Raw genomic sequence first — 20,974 nt, 5'->3', positions numbered from 1 at the left:
GTTATGCATGTCAACAATGTTTAGTAGAAACTGAAGTGCGTGTTGGATTTAGCCAAGCGAATAAGTCACTTTAATGAACTACAGAATGGTAATTTAACTTGAAAGTCCTTTAACAGAACTGATTTACACATGCATCTATCGAATTGTTGCCACAAAAATAAATCTTTGCATTAGAATTCAATGTAAAAAAAAAAAAATTAGATACATATTTATGTAAAAAAAAAAGGGTAAATATATTTATATTTCTTTTTTTTAATTACAAACAAAAAAACTATATATATATTTGAAAGATTGTTCAAAGAAAAATTTTAAAAACTGATACGCAATCAGTCCCTGACGGCCTATTTTACTGTTTTTCAAGCCATTGTGAGAAAAAGGAAATTAAAATGCAATGTGCTCTGTACTGTTCTGAGACCTAAATAATCTTTGTGCCAAAGGTCCATTGTTTGTTTTTGTAGGTGTCTTGCGCAACTTTCACGTAGTGTTGCGTGAGCTGGTTTACTAATGACTGTAACAGTAGATGTTAAAACATGCTTTAGGGATCAGCTTTGATATCTTTGCCCATAAATTTAAGGCTTATGTTTGTACAAACATGCATGGCAAGAAAAACAAAACACCAAGTCAAGGAACAGCCCTCACTAAAAGTCCCGGATATATTTACAGTAATAAGAAAATCCTGTTTAAATCCATATTTATTGTATTAGTTAAGAGCATCTAAACTGTAAAAGCACCTGTCCACCTTTTTCCAGCCATGGAAGCTTGTTTCCGTCACAGAATAAAAATGGCAATTTTCACTTTTTCCTCTAGCAATTCTGAGGAAAAGTCAGAATTGTGAGAAAAAGTGTCACAATTATCTTTTTTATTTTTTTATTCTGTGGCAGAAAAAAAAAATTGTGGGATGTAAACTTAGAATTCAGTTACAAAGTCACAATTCTGAGTTTACATGCAATTCCTGACTTTTTTTTTTTTTTTTTTTTTTTTAATATGAATTAGAGTTTCTGTTGAAGTCATACAAACACAAAGCAAAGAAAAATGATAATGTTATTTACAGTAAAATATATATATATATATATATATATATATATATATATATATATATATATATATATATAATAATATAAATATATATATATATATAAAAAAGATTTGGTTCATATAAATTCAAATTATATCAAGAGCTTTTTTTTTTAAATATGCTTTAGAAAATATTACTATCTGTGTCTCAATTAAAACAAACAACAGATTGCTCTTTGTACAACTGTATTGTTACAAACCAAGACACAAAAGGATTCATCAACATAACACCATGCCATATGAACAGAACACTATTACTGCTCCCATTTAAACTAAATCAATCAGTTGGACTAATAGACTTAAAAAAGTAAAGAATAATAAAAAGAAAAGCATTAAAGACAAAAAGAGCCTAATGAGTGCTTTGCACAAACATTATGGCTTTAAAAAACAAGACAGATACTTAAAAAATAAAAATGGGCAAACAGTCACATAAAACCAAAAAGTGAGAAAATCTGCAAGCAACATATAATTAAGTTAAGGGTGCAAACATCTGCATGTTTCTCTATACTGCCAGCTAAGAATGAAATGCATTCCACTAAAAAAAAAAAAAAAAAAAAAAAACTAAAACATTCAAAAGCAACATGCACAATCTGAAAGCGTTCGCTACGCACATTTTTTCCTATGACATTTCCCAACAAATTACAGCAAATACAAAGTAAATTACAGTTTGGGATCTTGCAAAGCAATGCCTTTGAAATAAAACATCACAATTATAAGCAAAAACATCATGTTTAACATTTCAGCCCAACTTTGTGCTACATTGAGCTGCATTCAAAAACAAAGTACAGAGTAAAGTATGCAAAGTGTGTGTGTGTGTGTGTGTGTGTAAATCAGTGATTTAATCATTGAGCCGTGTGAGGACTGGAAACATGATGGTGGTGTGGGGTGGAGCTTGATGTGTGAAAGTGAGATTAAATGTAATGTTTAAATGACAAGGGGCAGTGGCTCGCTGCTGGCAGGAAGCCACCGTTCAAAGTCTCCACTCAGATAAACAGATAATAGCCTTTTTCTAATACTTAAGGATTAAAGGAATAATTCACCTAAAATAAAAATGATTTACTCAACCCTTATTTCATTTCAAACTTTTTTTTTATGGTGGAGAATTTTTTGAAGAATTTTCATGCAGATTTTTTACAATGTAGTGCTTGTTAGACGCTCTCCAAAAAATTCAAATAATAATAATAATTAAAAAATATATGGTCCTCAAAAATCCATGTGGTCTGAAGCCATTATAGTGCCTTTTTGGATTTTTTATAGCTTATTCATTGTATCACTATGCATTGATGTTGTACTAGTAATCACAGAAAAAAAAAAAAAAAAAAAAAAAAATGTATAGGCCTACTCTTAAAATAAGCTTTAAAAGTTCTTCACAGTGATGCCATAGAAGAACCATTTCTGGTTCCACAAAGCAGCATTCAGTCAAAGGTTCTTTAAAGAACCATCTCTTTCTTACCTTTTTATAATCTGAAGAGCCTTCTTTTGTTACAAAGAACCAATTGTGAAAGGTTCTTCTATGGCATCGTGAAGCACCTTTAATTTTTAAGAGTGTATATGTTTGAAATGACTTGGTGAATGAGTATTTTTATTTTAGGAATATTTAAAACTATTCATTTAGTGTTATAAAGGCCATTACACATTATTTGTTAATGCATTATCAGACATGCGGACATAAAAAAGCCATATTTTCATACTCTATCTTTCTCCTATACACATACCAGAGGGCTTTGTATAATACACTAATTTGTGCAACTGTTAATGACAAGCAGTTGGAGACACTATAATGGTATAGGTGCACATATATTTCCATTACAAAACAAAAGCCAACACACACTTGCGCAAATCCTTATCAACGACAGACTATGACAAACATGCCAGTTATAACTTTGGGAAGGCAGTCAAATAGTCCCCTGTGTTAAAGCGATAAGAGCCTTTCCTTTTCCACTGCAAGCACAGCCAGTGTCTCAAACGCACACGTCACACATTCACACTCTATGTCAGGCGTTCTCATACAATCCGCTCCAAATTTAATAACAGTCTTAAGAGTGGGGGGAGGGGGTGGGTGGAGTCTCCTCTGAGACATTCCAGAGGATCCAAAAGATAAAAAAACCTGCAGAGGTCCATGTTGGTAGCTGCAGCAAGGAGGTTGTCATTTTTGTGATCGGGATCTGCTCTTTATCTCCTCCTCATTGGTGCAGTGCTGCTAGCTGGACAGGTTCTGCTGAGGACACTTTACGGAGCTTTGAGGAAAAAAAATGTAAAAAGTCTGGGGAACAGATGAAGGTCTGTGGTTAAATATGAGTGAACGTGAGAGGATTGAGAGGAAGAGGAAGGTGTGCATTTGTTCATACTCACTGGTGAAGAGGCTATAACAAGCTGTTTCGTCCATTTGCATGAGGCACTTTGGATCTCATTTGTTCCTGCATTGGGCCAGACTGCAAAAGGAAGTGACACAATCAGGTTATTGGCATGGAGAAACATGCATAATTATTAACAATAAGTCCACTTTAACAAACACAACAACTAAACTCTTAGTAGTCCAGTAAGATTTCCACTGACATGATCCAAGTCTTAAAGTGGTCATAAAGTAAAATTTTAAACTTCAAGTGAGATAAAATAATTTGTTATACTAGGAAAAAAACTAACTTTCAGACTTCAAAACTCCCTCCCAAGTCAAACAAAAGAGCATTTATTGAATATTACTGCCATTAAAGAAGCATTCAATTATAAGAATAATCTAAACCATATTATCATTATTATAATATTATAATATTTCTTTACTTATTACTTTTAAATTATAATAATAGCATTAATAGAGCAATAACAACGATTTATTCATTAATAATAATAATAATAATAATTTGTTAATTAAATATAATTTTAGTACTAGTATATAGACAATAAATACTTTATTTGGCAAAAATTACTACTACTAATAATAATGTCATCAACATTTTTTACTCATTACATTACTATAATAACAACAACAATAATAATCAGTAATAATAATAATATAATTAACATTAATACAACAACAACAAAAAGAATAATAATACAATTTGAAAATAAAGAGTGTCATCTCTGCACATGAAGTTTTTGTATGGAATAGTGTTCATTAAATACAAATACTGGATTGCTGCATGATGTATGAACTATAAAATAAATTCACACTTCAAGAGGTGGGGCTGAAAAAAAGAAAGTTCTCTTAAAGAGCTCTATTCTGTCCCTCACAGGCCGGCTGCCAACATTCCTCTGAGCAAGTTTCAGTCTGCTTGATTCTGCCCAGGTATTCAGTCCCTCCATGAGCTGCAGGATTAGGTAACGCCTCACCTTCTTATTTGACAACACAACAGCCCGATGATGAACATGTGCTAAGACAGCACGAGTCCCATCTTACACATGCAGCATGTCTACCTTACTCAAACATGCATTTGATTTGTTAAATCTGACACTTTAGAACAAGTTATCATAGTAGTAGCAGTATTATTATAAAATAAAAATCTTTGTTAATGTTTTACAAACTAAAAAATATTATTAATGAATGATAAATTACGACCAATTAATATAATACATTTTTAGTCTTGAGATTTATGAAGTCTTTACATAATAAATCTTTGTTAATGTTTTACAAACTAAAAAATATTATTATATAATTTAATTATTTATAAAAATATTTAAATAAGTGTACCCAATAGATACTATATATGCGTATTATATAGAATATATAGTCTTATTAAATTATGCGTCCTATACCTATAAATATATATTAATACTAACTACTATATATATATATATATATATGTGTATGTATATAGATATATATATATGTGTGTATGTATATATATATATGTGTATGTATATAATATATATTATATGTGTGGTATGTATATATATATATGTGTATGTATATATATATATATATATATATATATGTGTATATATATATATATATATATATATATATATATATATGTAAGATTTATAAATATATATATGATATATATATATAAAGTAAAAAACATTATAAAGAAAAAACATTTTAAAAAAAGTGTCTGCACAGGCTGACCACATAATTGGGGAACCTTCAACATTCACATCACGCATTTAAAGTGGATAGTTCACCCAAAAATTTAAATTATGTCATCAATTACTCACTCTCATGTCATTCCACACCCATAAGACCATCGTTCATCTTCGGAACACAAATTAAGATATTTTTTATGAAATCCAAGAGCTTTCTGACCCTGCATGGAAAGCAAGGTAATTACCACGTTCAAGGCCAGAAAGGTAGTAAGGACATCGTTAAAATAGTCCATGTGACATCAGTGGTTCAACAGTAATTTTATGAAGCTACAAAAATACTTTGTGTGCAAAGAAAACAAAAACAACGACTTTATTCAACATTTCTTCTCTTGCATGGTCAGAAAACTCTTTAATTTCATTAAAAAAAAAATTATGTGTTTTGAAGATGAACAAAGGTCTTACGAGTTTGGAATGACATGAAGGCGAGTATATAATGACAGAATTGTTATTTTTGGGTGAACTACCCCTTTAAACATGACTTGTTCAGACAACTGGCAGGTGCAGCAGATCTGAGAGCAAAACTGAAAGGAAAAGAGGGCAAAAGAAAAAAAACAGGGATTTCCAAAAGGGTCTGGTAGTGGGTGCCAGTTATATTTTTTACAAAAATCCCAGCATCCTTCTTTGGATTTTTAATGTGTGCCTGTGACAGTCCGGTATTACCCAGAGGTAAGCATTTATTCTGTCATTGTAAATGAATTATAGCCATGCCATAAACATTAAAATGAGAGAGTCCCACTGTACCATCGTATTAAAACATGTCTTACCGGTTGCATGCCATCTGCCATTTCACCAGAGCCTATGTGTGTCAGATGAACAAAGTTTGTGGGTTCTCCGATCATGCTGCGGTCAATTCTCCTCCGTTTCTTCTTCTGTGAACATAGAGGCTTAAATTGACAAAGGTCCAGCATAAAGATGCAAAGCTCTTGATTGGCAGATTGTTGAAACAGCTTGACGTAATCCAAAGGTGTTGAAAATCTTAAGTGCAGTAAATGTGAGCTCAAAGAAGCCTGTCATGTGACCATACAACAACTGCACCAGTGCCTGGGTGATATTACACTAATGTTTCCCTATGGCATCTATTCCTGGATGCATCCTGAAGATGAGCAGGATTCATAGAGTTCCTAAAAATCCCCAACTGTTGTACAGTTTACAGTTTCTTTTCTTTGTTTTCCATAACTATGCAGTAGAGTTAGTCAGAGATTATATAAGTAAATATATATAGAAAACAAAACAAAAACAACCCTATCAACAACCAGAATTATTATCTGATGAGATCATGTGCCATAGAAGGGGTGTTGGCATACGAGCCATTACTTGTTTGTCCAGAGTGAACAACGTGCATTTTACACAACATATAGCACTGGATATATATCGTCAATCATCAAATATATCTTCTAGACTTACCTAAAATCTTACACTTAAGTTTTTGAAACAGACCAGAGTTTATTTGATGTCAGTGTTCAGATCATTTGGTTGGTGTTAAAATTACTATCACTAATAATAATAATAATGCTTTTAATGTCAAGATTATTATTACATAAATAGTTACTTCTTTCTAAAAAAAAAAAAAAAAAACGAGCAATAAGCTAAATATAACTGAATAATCGTCCATATGACAAATCTAATTTAAAATATGAGGTACAATTTTTACATTAAGCAGGACTATAAATATTTACTTTTAATTGATGTTAAAAATAATAATTATAATTTTATAACATTATTATCATATATTATTACACTGCATTATATTATAATATAAATAGTTATTTGTAAATAGTGGTAATATTCTTTAAAAAAATAGTCAATATGACAAATCTCTTGTGCACTTTGAGGTACCATTTGATGATAAAAGTTTTTCTCGTTTATGAATAATAATAATAATAATAATAAATGAAACCTACAATAAAATTTTTTTTTTTTAATAATAGCAATAATTATCAACAAAAACACTATTCTTCTAGTTTTTATTATTGCTTGTTAAACTATGTACCTTTTCTTGTTTTTAATATTTCCTACTGTTGTTAAACTCTGTACCTTTTCTTGTTTTTATTATTGCTTGTTAAACTCTGTACCTTTTCTTGTTTTTATTATTTCCTACTGTTGTTAAACTCTGTACCTTTTATATCTTTAATTCAAGATTTGACCTCAAAGTGTTCATTAGACATATTGCCATTATTATTTAGAAGAATATTATATTTATTATTATTTAGAAAGAAAGAAAGAAAGAAAGAAAGAAAGAAAGAAAGAAAGAAAGAAAGAAAGAAAGCTCTTTGTATTTTTTTTGCGCTGGACCAAGCTTTTCAGTTTGAAAACAGTTACAAGTTAAATTTAGATTTTCGAATGCAACATGTCTTCTGTAACTCCAGACATCCTTGAAGGAGTTTATTTTCATAATCTTTATATAGTCAATGGCCCATATCAAAGCAAACCTTTGGGACATGCTTTAGTCCTTATCACCTTCTCTGATTGTAAGGAGACACTTTAAACATAATCATTTTATCTAAATCAGTTGAAGAAAATTGCTCTTGCACTGGGAAGTAGCATTGGTCTGTTACAGATGCCCACTACTGTCTGACCTCACCCCCCACCCAACAATAGAACAAACAAGAACCTAAAAATAAAAAGAGGAAGGAGGGAGGAAAAGAATGAGCACTCCCAGCTCAGAGGAGCCAGCTTCCCTTCAGAACCCCCCCATCATTGTTACAGGAGACCATGTTAAACCTGAGACACTCATCACTGGCTCAGAACCTCAGTCCAGATGAAAACAAACTTACTAACAAAGACTGAATTAAACCACTAATCTGTCAAATATGCAAAGCTATTCTAGAAACATAAACATGATTCTTTTACTTACAGGAATATTAAAGGGAAAGTCCACCCCAAAATAAACTTTTGCTATAATTTAGACTTCCCTTTGCTCATGCAATACAAAAGGAGATGTTTAGCAGAATGTCTGAATGTCTAAACTTGGCTGGGCTTTTCCAATAAAATGAAAGTAGAGCGCCAGGGACTGTCATGCGCCAAAAAGAATCATAAAAGCACCATAAAGACAGCCATGTGACTCATGCTCTATATTCAAAGTCTTTAAAAGCCATGCAATTTTTTTTTGTGTGTGAGGAACAGACTGATATTTGTCATTATTCAAATAAAACTGCTTTTCAAACTTGCCACATCATGATCAAGAAGTAGTAACCTTTGAGGTCAAACATGGTATAATGCATTTTGTGGATGCACAACATGAATGAGATTTGAGAGTTAAAAAAAAAACAAAATTTTTAGACAAAAGCAACTTATATCAAACAATCATATGGCTTTAGAAAATGTATAGTATAGTATTCCTATAATACAATTATACAAGATATTTTTACCTATATTGCCCAAAACAGATTTCCCTTAAAGGGACAAATAAAGTATATATGATGATGATGACGATGATGATGGTATGAATACAGTATAGGAAGATATAGTATATGAGTCATATGAAGTACTTTTATAGTGCTTTTTTCTTTGTTTTGGAGTCTGACAAATGGTGGTCACTGATTTCATTGTATGAAGTTTAAGAGTCAACATTTTGCAATTATTTGATCAAAAACACAAAACATTATTACAATTTGAAACAACAGAATAGAAATATTTTGCAACATTATAAATGTTCATAATGTCATGTTTGATCAATTGAATGCATCCTTGCCAAATAAAAGTTTATTTTTATTTTTTTTATCTTACTGACCCCAAACTTTTGAACTGTAGAGTATATTCTTGATAGAAAATGAAATATGCATGTGTGGGCACATTTATCAGACTTCCCTCACATGCAAAGTGGTTTGGATCCATACCTCCACACGTTCACCCGTTCGATGACAGAGCATACTTTGTCCATCTGTGTTTCACGTCTGGCTTCACTCTCAAAAACACATTTGCACTCCTGACAAACTCCTAAGACTATCTGGGTCACACTCACATCAGCTGAAAGGTTTCTTTTCTGCCCTAGACCAGTGTGAGTCATTCTTCACCTGATTAGCGAACACAAAACTCACATGAGCCACGGGGAATGTCTAATTGATGAAATTAGTCCAGATGTTGTTCTCAAAAGAAGCCTGATATCACAATACCTGTGATTCATGTAGATTCCTGAAAACTGTATTAAAATGCCTTATGATGGAAGCCTGGGAAATAAAACTATAAATCTCTCCAAATGAAACACTTACCGGAGGAGGCTTGGCTACCACACAGCAGCCGATCTTATGCCAAAACGCACTCATCTCCGGCATGCACCGGCTGGGTTCCCCCCTCTCTCTCGCCACCCTGCAGGCCGTTTAGAGACAAGATAAAGAGAGAATCTTATCCTCAACACCCAGCGATATAAGCTGTGGCTCGTCCGAAAACCTCCGTCCTGATCTCTGCAGAATCCTTGTCGATGTCTCTGCTTTAAGTATATATACACAAGACCCCTTATTCCCGCAGTTATTCTGGGCCCCTGATTTCCAGTTGATTCTATGGGACTGTGGGGTTTATACGAGGCAGAGCTGTTATAGATGAATCTGTTCAGTGAAAGAAAGAAAAAAAAATGTGAATTTTTAATGAAGTAGACCTGTATCCATCATACAAGCACACCATATATCATACATTTAACATGCTGCAAACAAAACAGTAAATTATATTAATTATGAATGAGGCAAATCTTAAATTAAAGAAAAGGAATACCATCCTTTACATGATAGTACTCCAATTAACTTTAAAAACAGCTTGTAATGAAGAAGTACTACAGCAGTACCATCATGCTGTGATATGATATTACCATATACATCATATTGTAATATCATGGTACTTTGAAATATACAATTGTGCTGAATGATTAAAATATCCATGTTGGTTTTAATATGGTGCCCCAGTTAAAATCAAAGAATAGCATGGTGTTATAGTGGTATATCGAAAAACAAAGTACTACCATGGCAGGTTTTAAAAAATATTAACACAAACTAATCTTTGTAGCAGTGTTCAACTTTGAGCTGAACTCCCTGACTAGGTCAGTATGGCTCTTTATGCTGTCTAGGAAGCAGGGATGGGCGATACCACTTATTATGTTTTCGATATGATACCGATATTTTTCAAGGCAGTATCGTCGATATCAATACTGATAAGATACTTCTGCACTAAACTTTTCAATTATGAAATTAATTAAATTACTAAGAGTAAAATCGGTAATGATAACCACTTAACTTTGTTTAAAACGCATTTTAACATTCAATACGCCTTAATTGTAACTTATTAGGTTATATTTTTGTTTACACTCAGTTCAAATATGTTTTTTGTTTACATATAGGGTTGCAAAGGAGTGGAACATTTCCGTTAAGTTTCCGGAAACTTTCCAAAAATCCTGGAAAGTTTCCAGAATTTCTGGAATGTTTTACTGGAAATATTTTCCACCTTTTTGCGACCCTATTTACACATGATTCGAATCTTCAAATACTACAGTTGAACTATGGTCACTTTAGTAAAACCGACTGCGAGTGACAGGCTGTTGCATGCATAAAATGCACCCTTTTTTTTCTGACAGTGTATAATTTATATTAACATTACAGAATAGAACATGATAAATATTATCTTTCAACGTTCAATTTCAATAAATGTAATTGCACAAACTATGTAGCCCAAAAGTTCAATTTGTTAATTATGAAATAACTCAAAAATATATGTATTTTTTTCTGTCCTCTGATAAGCATTGTTCAGGGCTGCCGTTCCCAAAAGTTTTGATGCTTTCTTATGATACTTTTGGGAAATGCAGCCCTGTTGTAATGCACTGTCAGAAGTGAGTGGACGCTCTCTGTGATGGATTGGTTCTGTCTTGCAACATTTGCGTGTGTTCAGATTAGTTATATCTTACAGAATTATTTGCTAACATTGGTTATTCGTCCAATTCAGTGCATTTTTTTTATTAAATAAACAAAATCACTGGTAAATAAAACACACCTTAGTGTAGCCTATCCTATCGATATTCAACGATACTCGCATCAGTATCGATATATCGATACTTCGGATAGATAAGACCGTCCCTACTAGGAAGGCAGTTCACTTGTTTGAGACAGTCGCTTTCTTGGGCAAAATCAGTGTAATAACAAAAACCTGTTACACTGACAAATACTAAAACGCACATAGAGTTGATTCGGTAAACAAGTAAACACGGATTACAAACGTTACAAAGAAACAAGCCACTCAGCCGAAAGCAGAAAAACAAACGGGAAAACAAAAAAACGGTGTATAAAAAAAAAAAAAAATCCCCTCCTCAACTAGTTTTAACTCACAGCACGTCGATGATAAAGTTGTCCGAGAGTCATCGGACTGAAGTTAACTGACTCTCAGCGTCTCTTTCTCGAGGTTATTACTCTAGCACACAGGCGCTAACGTTAGTTCTATTCAAACTCGACTACATCTGAGAGTTTGGCACAACAACCCGGCTCGACCGATCCCGGGCCATGCTAGCGGCTCGAATGAATTAATAAAGTTCAATCGAGTTTCAAAAAAGTTATTTTATTTCCAAGCATAAATTAAAAGAGAAAGAAACCCTTTACCTGAGATGAGAGCGCGAGGCGCAGTGAGCGGCTCTTGTGTGGAGAGCTGAGGGTGGAAGTGACTCTGTTCCCTGATGATCACTGAGGTGTGGTTGAAGTTTCCCCATTAATATGAGGAAATACTTCAATCCAGAGACCAGCAGCGCCACCAGTGGGCTACAGATACAGACATTATACTTGATGTACGTACAATAAAAAGTATATTTCTTTAAACTATAGTTTTGTTGATTATCTGATGAAAATGGAGAGGTTTAGGCAAATTAATTCCCTTCAACTTTTTTTTTTACTCCATTTAAATCTTCCTCTTTGGGATAAAATAGCCGAGATTACTCAGTTTTCTAGTGCTCAAGAATTAAAAGCAAATGATTGTGCTCTTTTGCTCTAAATCGTGTATTAAACATAACATAATCTTGTTTTTCTTTTCTTTTTTCTCTTTTTTTGCCATTATAGTGTTTGTACTGATGAAAAACAATAGCATAAAATGTATTTTAATTCATAATATGTTGTATTCATTAAAAAATATATTTAAGCTGTTTTTTTCCAGGATTATAAATATTACAATGTAAATAATAATAATAATAATAATAGTAGTAATAATAATAATAATAATAATAGTAGTAGTAATGATAATAATAGTGCACACCGATTATGTGATTTTAATCTTGAACAATTTCAGCAGTCCTATCCTAAATAAAATAATAAAATAACAAGTTGGAGGAAATGTTTTTGCATAAACCTCTTCGTTTTCAAAAGCAGAGAAGGGATGAGCTAGCCCAGTGGTTCCCAATCCTGGTCCTGGAGAACCCCCAACACTATTCAAACACACCTGATTTAACGCATCAGCTCATTAAGGAAGACTCCCCCAACATGGGGTTGAGCCGAACTGAAGTCCACAAACAGGATCCTCACTAAGTGTGGCCCTTTTTTTTTGAGAATTAGGGAAGACTCCAAGACCTCAAATGTGTGCGTCAGAAAAGAGAGACACCAAAAACGTGCAGTGTTGTTGGTTTCCACCAATACATTTTTGTTTGTTTTTAGTGTATTTGTAGTATGTGGTGGTTATGAAGTACTGGGGTTTTAAAAACTCCTCAACTTTTAAACACTACCAAAGAAGAACCAATCAAATATTTCTACTTCCGGTACCGTTCGTGCGCCATCTTTGACGACAAATAGCCCATCTATGTTATTTTGTTTTCAAAAAGTATCGAAAAGTATGATAGAACACTAAACCGCATTAAATAACCGAAGCATACGACTGGTTTTCACCGTATCTAGCGTATTATAATACAGTAAAAGTCTTCGAGAAACATTTTTGGCGAGGTGAGCACCAGAAGTTTTGCTTTATTCTGTTTATTAGCAACTGACTGCTGCAGGAGTTTGATGTACTGTCATAAAAAGAGATTTTAATTACATATTTTATATGGTATTGGCGATACAGTAACTGTAGACGATTACGTGACAATACGAGGACTCGTTTTAAGACTTAAAAGATTTAAACGCAATTTTCTCAAACTTTTTGTAATGATAAAATTTTCACTTTTAGTCACATGTTCTTTAACTTTACTTGGCAGATTATTAGCCTGCTCATAAAAATAGTTTGAAAAATATACTGTATGTATTACGAAAATGTCGTTAAAAATAACCAATAAGGTTACGGTATTAATTATGCTTCGTATGATATAGAAATCAAACCGTTTTTTAAACAGTAACACTATATAATTGACAGTAAACCTGATTGAAAGTTTGTGAAAATGTCCGTCCAGCCACACAGTAATACTGTCAACAAAAGCATGGAACCAACTTCCCCCGGAACTCGCCTTATTATAAAATGATGACTATTTCCCCTTCTGTCATTGATAATGAATTATGTCGAAGATTAATGTACACATCCGCTTCCTGTCACTTAAAAACACTTGATCCTTATGGAATAAAGTCTTATGACTAATATAGTGTCATATACTATACAGTTTGTATATATGGAAACCATCTTTTGGGCATTTTCTTTGAAAAACTGCACCTGGTTAAACACCTAAAACGTGGTTGTCAAGAAATAAAGCAACATTTCACTATCAAACCTTATTTGTATGATTAGATGTCGCTTGTGGATTTGGGAAAGCGTTTGTTGGAGGCAGCACGCAAAGGACAGGATGATGAAGTGAGGTCACTTATGGCCAATGGAGCTCCTTTTACTACAGACTGGGTGAGTTGTATTTGCTGCTCAATGCTTATTGTTGCCAGTTTATAATATGCATTTTACTATAACATGACGATGGTAATATGTTTTAGCTGGGAACCTCACCACTTCATTTAGCTGCACAGTACGGGCACTACTCCACGGCGGAGGTGCTTCTCCGTGCCGGAGTGAGTAGAGATGCCCGCACTAAAGTCGATCGAACCCCCCTCCACATGGCTGCAGCAGAGGGCCACTCAAGCATTGTTGAATTGCTGGTCAAGGTAATAACTGATGAAAGCAGAACAGCATTAGTTTTTTTCAATTTTGACATTCTGACTTTTTAGTTGAGGTGTAATATCTGTTATATCTGGGGCAGAGTGGTGCAGACATCAATGCCAAAGACATGCTGAAAATGACCGCCCTGCACTGGGCTACAGAACATGGGCACAGGGGAGTCGTGGAGCTCTTGCTCAAAAACGGTGCTGATACTCACGCCCTCAGCAAGTTTGACAAGACGCCTTTTAACATTGCGGTGGACCGAGGGAACACTGAGCTGATGCTGATGTTACAGGTGAAAATGAGATTGCATTTTAATGGCGTGTTGATTATCAGATGTCAAAACATACTGTTAAATTCACGGTTGTGTATTTAAAAATGTTTATAGGCAAAGTGAAGGCTGCAGTCTCATAACTTGATAGTTTGTTTGTTATTCTAGGAGGGAATGCAGAACCAAGTGAACATGAATCCAGAGAGGACTATCCTAAGCAGCACGTCACCCGCCACCGCCAGCCCTCAGTTCATCATCTCCTCCTCTGGAGTGGTCAATCTCTCTGATATTGTTCTCACTAATGCTAAGGCTAATGCAGGTATGAGTTTCATTACATTTTGTTTCCATGCTTGACAGTAATGAGTGAATGACAAAATTATCTGAGATGAAATTTTTTTACATAATTTTAATTTAAAAAATAAATGTTTTTTTCCCTATGATAATGGCTGTGGCAACCTGTTCTCGTCACCTGCCCTATCAAAAATCATATAAATCATAATTTATTGCCTTAGTTTATTTAATGCAAGGAGTTTTTTCCACTTACACTATCCATTCAGAAGACTAGGGTCAGTAAGAATTTTTGAAAGGAATGTTATTTTAATTTTTTTTAACAAGGACTTTTTGAAAGGAATTTTATTTTAATTTTTTTTAAAAAAAAGATGTGAAGACTAAAAAAGTGTCACAAAAAGATTAAGCATTGCTTTCAAATTAGTCAGATATTTCTTGATCCATTCAAAGTCTGAAAGATTGTGACTGAAGACTAAAATATAAAAATTATTGCTTTTTTTCAAAATTAACTCTAAATATATATATATATTTTTTTTTTAAATAAAATATATTAAAATAGAAAATCTATTTTAAATTGTAATATTATTTCGTAATAATACAGTTTATTTTTATAAGAGACTCATTTCAATAACATTAACGTTACATAAAGAACATTAAACTTTTGCCACATGATTAACAACAACAATAAAAAGCTTTAGGCATTCTTTGTAAACCTGTTGATTTTTGTGGGTACAGCGTTTCTTTAGCAGGTTTGTGTGACTTTGATTTGAATTAAGCTTTACATTCAAATCAATTATGAAGTATGAATCACAACTCAGAACAATTACCAGCCTACTAGCATTTTATTTACTCACTTAAGCCAATTTTTCTTGCATTTTGTTCTTGTTAAATGTGTATTTTGACATTGACATTTTGCAGCAGTATTTAATTAACCAGTTTTATTTTATGTAATGTTTTATTTGAACTGAATGCATATACAAAATGTGTATTATATGTAATATTTGTGTATTTCTCCTTTGCAAACAAACTGCTGCTATATCCCAGCAGGAGCTGCAGAGAGTGGGATCGCTGCTGATTCGGTAGATTCTGCCATCCAGCATCTTGTAGGGGAAGATGGCCAGAGAGTCATCACCATAGTAACCGACCAACAGGGAAACCTGCAGACTGGCAACATGGGACAGAAATTCTTTGTCACAATGCAGGGGCAGCAAAGTGAGTAGAATGCTAGTTTATAGTTTACAGACTTTGATGCAGTATTTATATTCGAACATGCCTGTATATATTTAGTGGTTGCAGTGCCAGCGGGTCAGATTGCAGAAGAAATCATAACAGAGGACACAAAACCAGTTCCAACACGGAAGCGGAAATTTGAATTAACCGTCAACAACACAGATGTCAAACACAAGGTCTGACGAGCAGAGATTCCCATTTAAATCTTACTTTTTGGAATGCAAATTCAATTTAAAAAGTAAATTGTTTGGGTTTTTTTATAGGAGCCCACTGAGAAGAACAGTCGGGAACTACTGGAACAGCAACTAAAGGAAGCAAACAGAAAAGCCCAGGAGTACAGACAGCAGTTACTACGAAAGGAGCAGGAAGCGGAGCAGTACAGGCTTAAACTGGAGGCCATTGCAAACGGCCAGACCAATGGCACCAGCACAGAGCCCCAAGAGGAAGTGGTGCTCCAGGAAGAGGAAGAGGAGGAGGTAGTTGGCGAAGAGGAAATTGTCATGTTGCCAGAAGGGGCCATCATCATTAAAGAGGAGCCCCTTGACTCAACGACAGGAGAAACAGTAACGTTAATAGAAGCCGCAGATATCACAGCCACTTCAGAGGGCACGCCGTAGCAGTGAACCCAAAGACTCAAACACTCAGGAATTACATACTCTGTGTGCCTGGAGTGTGACATTGTATTTATTTATTGTAAATCATAACCTTTTGTTTTTATCCTTTTTTTACTCATAGCATTCAGTTTCTGTACAAACCTCTACAAAGATGTAGCATGAGTTATATTTAGGTGGCCACAACGATGCTGAGCTGCTCAGATTGACAGAATTGGAAGACCAGGTGTGTCTTTTTAACATACAGCAGTGCAAGTTATGGAAGATTTAGTGATAATGCTTTTCAGTCAAGCCCCGTTATGCACCTCGAATGCATACTATACAGTTAGTATGCACTATAGTGTACTTAAAGGAACGTTCTGGGTTCAATATACGTCATTTTGACTTGTCCCTTTAGTTTTATTTATTTTTTTACATGCAAGTTGTGGTTATAGTAATGCACTTTTGATAAAAATAAACTGGGACAGTGTTCTGGTGAAGCTGAAATTTTTGTTAAATCACCTGCATTAATGAATCAGATGCAAAATCAGCCTTTTTAAAAGATTTTCAGGGTCAGTGAAACCTGAAAATGTTGTGCAAAAATTTTGGGTTTCCTAGCTGAATGTTTCTCAGTGTTGTGGCATACTATAACCACGATTTTTGTTTCTTTAAAAAAAACAACAACAAGAAGTGAAGGTAGTCAAAATTGTAATTGCAAATGCAGTCAATAGAGCTTAATTTGAACTTAGAACATTCCTAAAATAGTGACAGTTAATAGTGAAGGTTAACAGTAAATCATATAAAGAACATTACTAGACATTATTCAGCTTTGTGTAACATTGACCTGCTCCTGCAGTGTGAGGCATGTCTTATTGATGCAATCAGCATCTGTTGGTGTGATAATCAAAGTAGCTATGTATTTACTTAGTTAACAGACTCGTTCATGTATTATAATACTTTTAGCTGTTTATAAAGATAATTTACTCCATTCAGAGTACAAGAATGAGCAATAGTTGTTTCACTTTTTTTTTTATCTTGCATCATTTCTTTTGTTCTGTTAGACACTAAATCACGATTTGCATTTCAATGTTTTGTGCTCTAAAAAGTATGCAACATGTCTTTGCTTGCATTTCATGGTCTGGTCCATGTGTCTGTTCTGACTTTCCCTGTAAAATTTCCCAGCTGCTTTGTTTTATAGATGTTAACCACTTTTACAGTCAGTCCTTCAGTGAAGTTATATCATCAGTTGTGTTCAGTCTTTGTAAGTCAAGTTTTAAAATGTAAATGAAGTTTTAAGGAACTAGACCTCAAGTGTTCTAAAGCTCATCTTTGCATAGAAAAAAAGTGTTTTGCATTATCTATGACTTTTTCCAGGTACACAGCTGATGATTAACATTCCATGAACTGAATTTCAAGGGCTTGCATTAACATTGCTGTGCAAAACTTATTTGAAAATGTACAGTTTTCCATCTAAACCCATGAATATTAAGACTTTTGGAGGACATTATACTATTTATTTAATGGATGATTCATGTGGTCAAGACAATTTTTTCCCTTCTGTTTTTCTTGCTTTTTATATATTTAGAATTTCTGTTGTATAAGATGTCATCAGCAGTGCTTTATAGGTAAAAACATTGATAATCTGTTGAAATTAGTTTTAGGTCTAAAGCAAGTTATGTTACACTTTTGTTGTAAAGTTTAACAGGCAGGATTACTTGTTGTATTTCAGTGTTTTGAAGAGTTCTAACTAAAAGCAGACCCAAGCACAAGATGCATAACAAAGATCAACAGTTTGTCCCCGAGTTTTCTTTTTGTATATATTTTACATATATATTTTTGTAATGAAACACTATCTGGTCCTGTCTTTAGTGCACTTGCAGCCTTTTTATCTCTGGTCAAAATAAATATTTTTAAGGTTTGGTACATCTACCAGTTTTTTTTTTTTTTTTTTTTAATATTTAAAAATATTCTTTCACTGATTCAAGAAAAAAAAAAACCATCTCTACCAAAACGCGTTTTCGAAAAGATTGTCTTTATGCGGTTTCCGTACCCATGTTGACTAGCATAACAGTCAAACGTGAAATATTTCTTCACATTTATTTGTACATATTTTAAAATAAAATGATGTAATTGCAGACCGTGCAGGTAATTTTTTATTATTATTTTAATGTTCTCTTCGTATTTTCGATACTTTTAATACTTAGTCAACGCTAATATTAATTTAGCATGCTAACTGCGCTACAGATATACAAAGGAACGTATGCACTTTAAATGTTTTGCTTTCATTTACAATCGTGTTTTTATTAACAGCATAAGAAATACTAAAGAAGATTTGGAGAAATAGAGAGGAGACATATCCTGCACGACTGTAGTAAAGTTCATCTCTATCTCACAAACATGTTTCCAGAATTGAACAGTATTCTCAATTCCACTCCAGACAGTTTCAAATCGGTAATTCCATCCCTTTACAAGCTTGATGTAGCTTACTAGATGTCATCGAGTTTAACCGATGTCTTCTGTACTTGTAGAGTGACTTTATCCTGGTGTCAGACAGACGAGCTGATGCATCATTCCTTATTCATCACTACCTGTCTTTCTATTTACGTGGTAAGTCTCCTATTGTTTATAGTGAGGATATATTTATTTTATTTGTATTTATTTATAAATATCTAAACTTGGATATTTCCAGCTGGCTGTAAGGTGTGTTTTCTGGGCCTTGTGCAGTCCTTCAGTCACTACAGTGCTGTCGGTCAGAGGCTGGTAAGTTTATATCAGCTTGCTCTATTTAGACAGTTTTTATTTTTTATTAGACATTTTGTTGATGACATTTATATTTCTTGATCGTAATGTTTTTGTGCAGGGTGTGAGTCTGGCACAGGCAAGAGAGAAGGGTCAGCTCGTGTTTCTTGAAGGACTGAAGGAATCTTTTGGAGTTTTATTACAGGACACCAGTCAGGAGACACAACCTTTGAGTTATCTCAGGCACATATAGTATCTTGTGAAAATATAGTTTAAATACATTTTATCCCTATTCCTCCTCCTTATAATGTTATGACAGATATTTAAGAAAAAAATGTGCTTTTTGTTTTTCTAGGTCCCCAGGTGCTGGACTGGAAGGTCTGTTCAGATTTGTGGAAAGTTGTGTGCGTCAGAGTGGAGATGGTAATGCTGGTGAATCATGGGGTCCTCCGGTGTTACTCATAGATGATCTCAGTGTGCTCCTGAGTTTAGGTGTTAGTGTTGGAGCAATACTAGACTTTACCCTGTACTGCCAAGCCACTGTGTGCTCTGAGTTACAGGTGAGTCAGTGTTTTTTGCGTCGGTGCCTGAAATAATGCCAGATGCAGTCGGTTTCACACTGTATTATGATATATTAACTATAAATGTCTGTTGATATCCAGGGAAATATGGTTATTCTGGTGAGATGTGAGGAGGAGGATGCAGATGATGATGAAGAGGGATCAAACCTGCTTCAGAGGGGACTAGTTCATCAGTGTAACTTGGCTTTACATGTAGAGGGGTTACCCACGGGCTACTGCAGGGACATACATGGACAGGTGCGATTTCATGTTAAAGTTTACGCTTACTCTGTAATAAATGGCTCTTAATTAAGCTGATATATATATTTTATTTCAGATGGAGGTTTGGTGGAGACAGAGAGGAGAGACCATCTACAACCAACGAAAAATATTTCACTTTAAAGTCCACGATAAAGGAGCATCGTTTTTTGCTCGAGGGACTTCTAGTGCTGTTCTATAAGTTTTCAAATGAATCTCTTACTGAACTGATGTCATTTAGTTTGTTTTATATAAATACATATATTTAATACATCACCAGTTGTCGTTGATTTGTTCACTTGTTTGCATTACTTGCTCAGATAACTTAGTGTACAAATATAATGGGTGCTTGTAAAAGTACCAAGAGCTGGAGCAATGATACTAGTTGATGTCATTATTTAAAGAGACACAAAAACCAAAGAAGAGCTCAAGGAAAATCCATACTTGGGTTTGGGATATTTGAAAATAATATTTGATTTCTCAGTAAAAACTGAGCTAAAATACAATTTCACCATAAGTTTGAAGACAAACTCAGAAGTTTTTATTCTTCTCCTTTGAGAAAACCATTAGAATCTTAAGACATGATAGTTTCTTAAAGGAACATTATGAGATTCTTTGTAGATTAATCAGTGTTTTTTTTTTTTGTAAATGACCTTGAAATATATACGTTAAGAATATATTTGTTGATTATTAAAGAATTAACAGTATCCGGTTATGTAAAGTTGTCACAGAGGGCGCTGTGGTGCTTTTTGAATTTTTACCAAGACAGTATTGTGATTAAAACACTTCCTTTGTGTGATTCATTATGATTCATTTCCGCGAATCGGTTCCTTTGAACAGTTCGGTTCATGGCTCGTTACGAATCG

General features: G+C 33.8%; 3 protein-coding genes across 6 annotated transcripts; 2 read left to right on the top strand and 1 right to left on the bottom strand.

Annotated features, from left to right (window-relative positions):
- Positions 1-1,243: 1,243 nt before the first annotated feature.
- On the bottom strand, positions 1,244-12,048 carry LOC109106070 (CDC42 small effector protein 1-like). 3 transcript variants are annotated; one of them, XM_019119385.2, is made up of 5 exons: positions 11,724-12,048; positions 9,363-9,695; positions 5,919-6,023; positions 3,427-3,506; positions 1,244-3,311 (listed from the first exon to the last, which is right to left on the bottom strand). In XM_019119385.2, the coding sequence occupies exons 2-4, from the start codon at positions 9,423-9,425 to the stop codon at positions 3,438-3,440; spliced, it is 237 nt and encodes a 78-aa protein (XP_018974930.1). In that variant the 5' UTR covers positions 9,426-9,695; positions 11,724-12,048; the 3' UTR covers positions 1,244-3,311; positions 3,427-3,437. The 3 variants fall into 3 exon arrangements, with proteins under 3 accessions (XP_018974930.1, XP_018974929.1, XP_042597364.1); XM_019119384.2 differs by having other exon boundaries at positions 1,244-3,337; positions 11,724-12,001; XM_042741430.1 differs by lacking the exon at positions 11,724-12,048 and adding an exon at positions 11,457-11,641 and having other exon boundaries at positions 1,244-3,337.
- An 800-nt stretch (positions 12,049-12,848) lies between these two features.
- Positions 12,849-17,761, top strand: LOC109106576 (GA-binding protein subunit beta-2-like). 2 transcript variants are annotated; one of them, XM_042741423.1, is made up of 8 exons: positions 12,849-13,043; positions 13,816-13,923; positions 14,010-14,177; positions 14,273-14,467; positions 14,612-14,762; positions 15,776-15,943; positions 16,019-16,137; positions 16,225-17,761. In XM_042741423.1, the coding sequence occupies exons 2-8, from the start codon at positions 13,816-13,818 to the stop codon at positions 16,576-16,578; spliced, it is 1,263 nt and encodes a 420-aa protein (XP_042597357.1). In that variant the 5' UTR covers positions 12,849-13,043; the 3' UTR covers positions 16,579-17,761. The 2 variants fall into 2 exon arrangements, with proteins under 2 accessions (XP_042597357.1, XP_042597358.1); XM_042741424.1 differs by having other exon boundaries at positions 12,850-13,043; positions 15,779-15,943.
- Positions 17,762-18,554: 793 nt separating this feature from the next.
- On the top strand, positions 18,555-20,384 carry LOC109106072 (elongator complex protein 6-like). The gene is made up of 8 exons (XM_042741429.1): positions 18,555-18,696; positions 18,862-19,002; positions 19,080-19,158; positions 19,241-19,311; positions 19,412-19,533; positions 19,646-19,850; positions 19,953-20,108; positions 20,188-20,384. Exons 2-8 carry the CDS (start codon positions 18,949-18,951, stop codon positions 20,308-20,310), a joined length of 810 nt encoding a protein of 269 aa, XP_042597363.1. The 5' UTR covers positions 18,555-18,696; positions 18,862-18,948; the 3' UTR covers positions 20,311-20,384.
- The last annotated feature ends 590 nt before the right edge of the window (positions 20,385-20,974 follow it).

The sequence above is a fragment of the Cyprinus carpio genome, chromosome B16, assembly GCF_018340385.1.
Source record: "Cyprinus carpio isolate SPL01 chromosome B16, ASM1834038v1, whole genome shotgun sequence".
NCBI classification, from domain to species: Eukaryota; Metazoa; Chordata; class Actinopteri; order Cypriniformes; family Cyprinidae; genus Cyprinus; species Cyprinus carpio.
The sequence above is the reverse complement of the archived record's forward strand: the minus strand, read 5'-3'. Positions and strand labels throughout refer to the sequence as shown.

Bases quoted from the DNA above. Each gene is read 5' to 3' on its own strand.
- LOC109106070 (XM_019119385.2), bottom strand. From the start codon at position 9,425: ATGCCGGAGATGAGTGCGTTTTGGCATAAGATCGGCTGCTGTGTGGTA. The intron at 6,024-9,362 runs GTAAGTGTTTCA...CTATGTTCACAG, and splicing joins TGGTAGCCAAGCCTCCTCCG to AAGAAGAAACGGAGGAGAAT. The intron at 3,507-5,918 runs GTAAGACATGTT...TTCCTTTTGCAG, and splicing joins TGGCAGATGGCATGCAACCG to TCTGGCCCAATGCAGGAACA.
- LOC109106576 (XM_042741423.1), top strand. From the start codon at position 13,816: ATGTCGCTTGTGGATTTGGGAAAGCGTTTGTTGGAGGCAGCACGCAAA. The intron at 13,924-14,009 runs GTGAGTTGTATT...AATATGTTTTAG, and splicing joins CTCCTTTTACTACAGACTGG to CTGGGAACCTCACCACTTCA. The intron at 16,138-16,224 runs GTCTGACGAGCA...GTTTTTTTATAG, and splicing joins ACACAGATGTCAAACACAAG to GAGCCCACTGAGAAGAACAG.
- LOC109106072 (XM_042741429.1), top strand. From the start codon at position 18,949: ATGTTTCCAGAATTGAACAGTATTCTCAATTCCACTCCAGACAGTTTC. The intron at 19,003-19,079 runs GTAATTCCATCC...CTGTACTTGTAG, and splicing joins CTCCAGACAGTTTCAAATCG to AGTGACTTTATCCTGGTGTC. The intron at 20,109-20,187 runs GTGCGATTTCAT...ATTTTATTTCAG, and splicing joins GCAGGGACATACATGGACAG to ATGGAGGTTTGGTGGAGACA.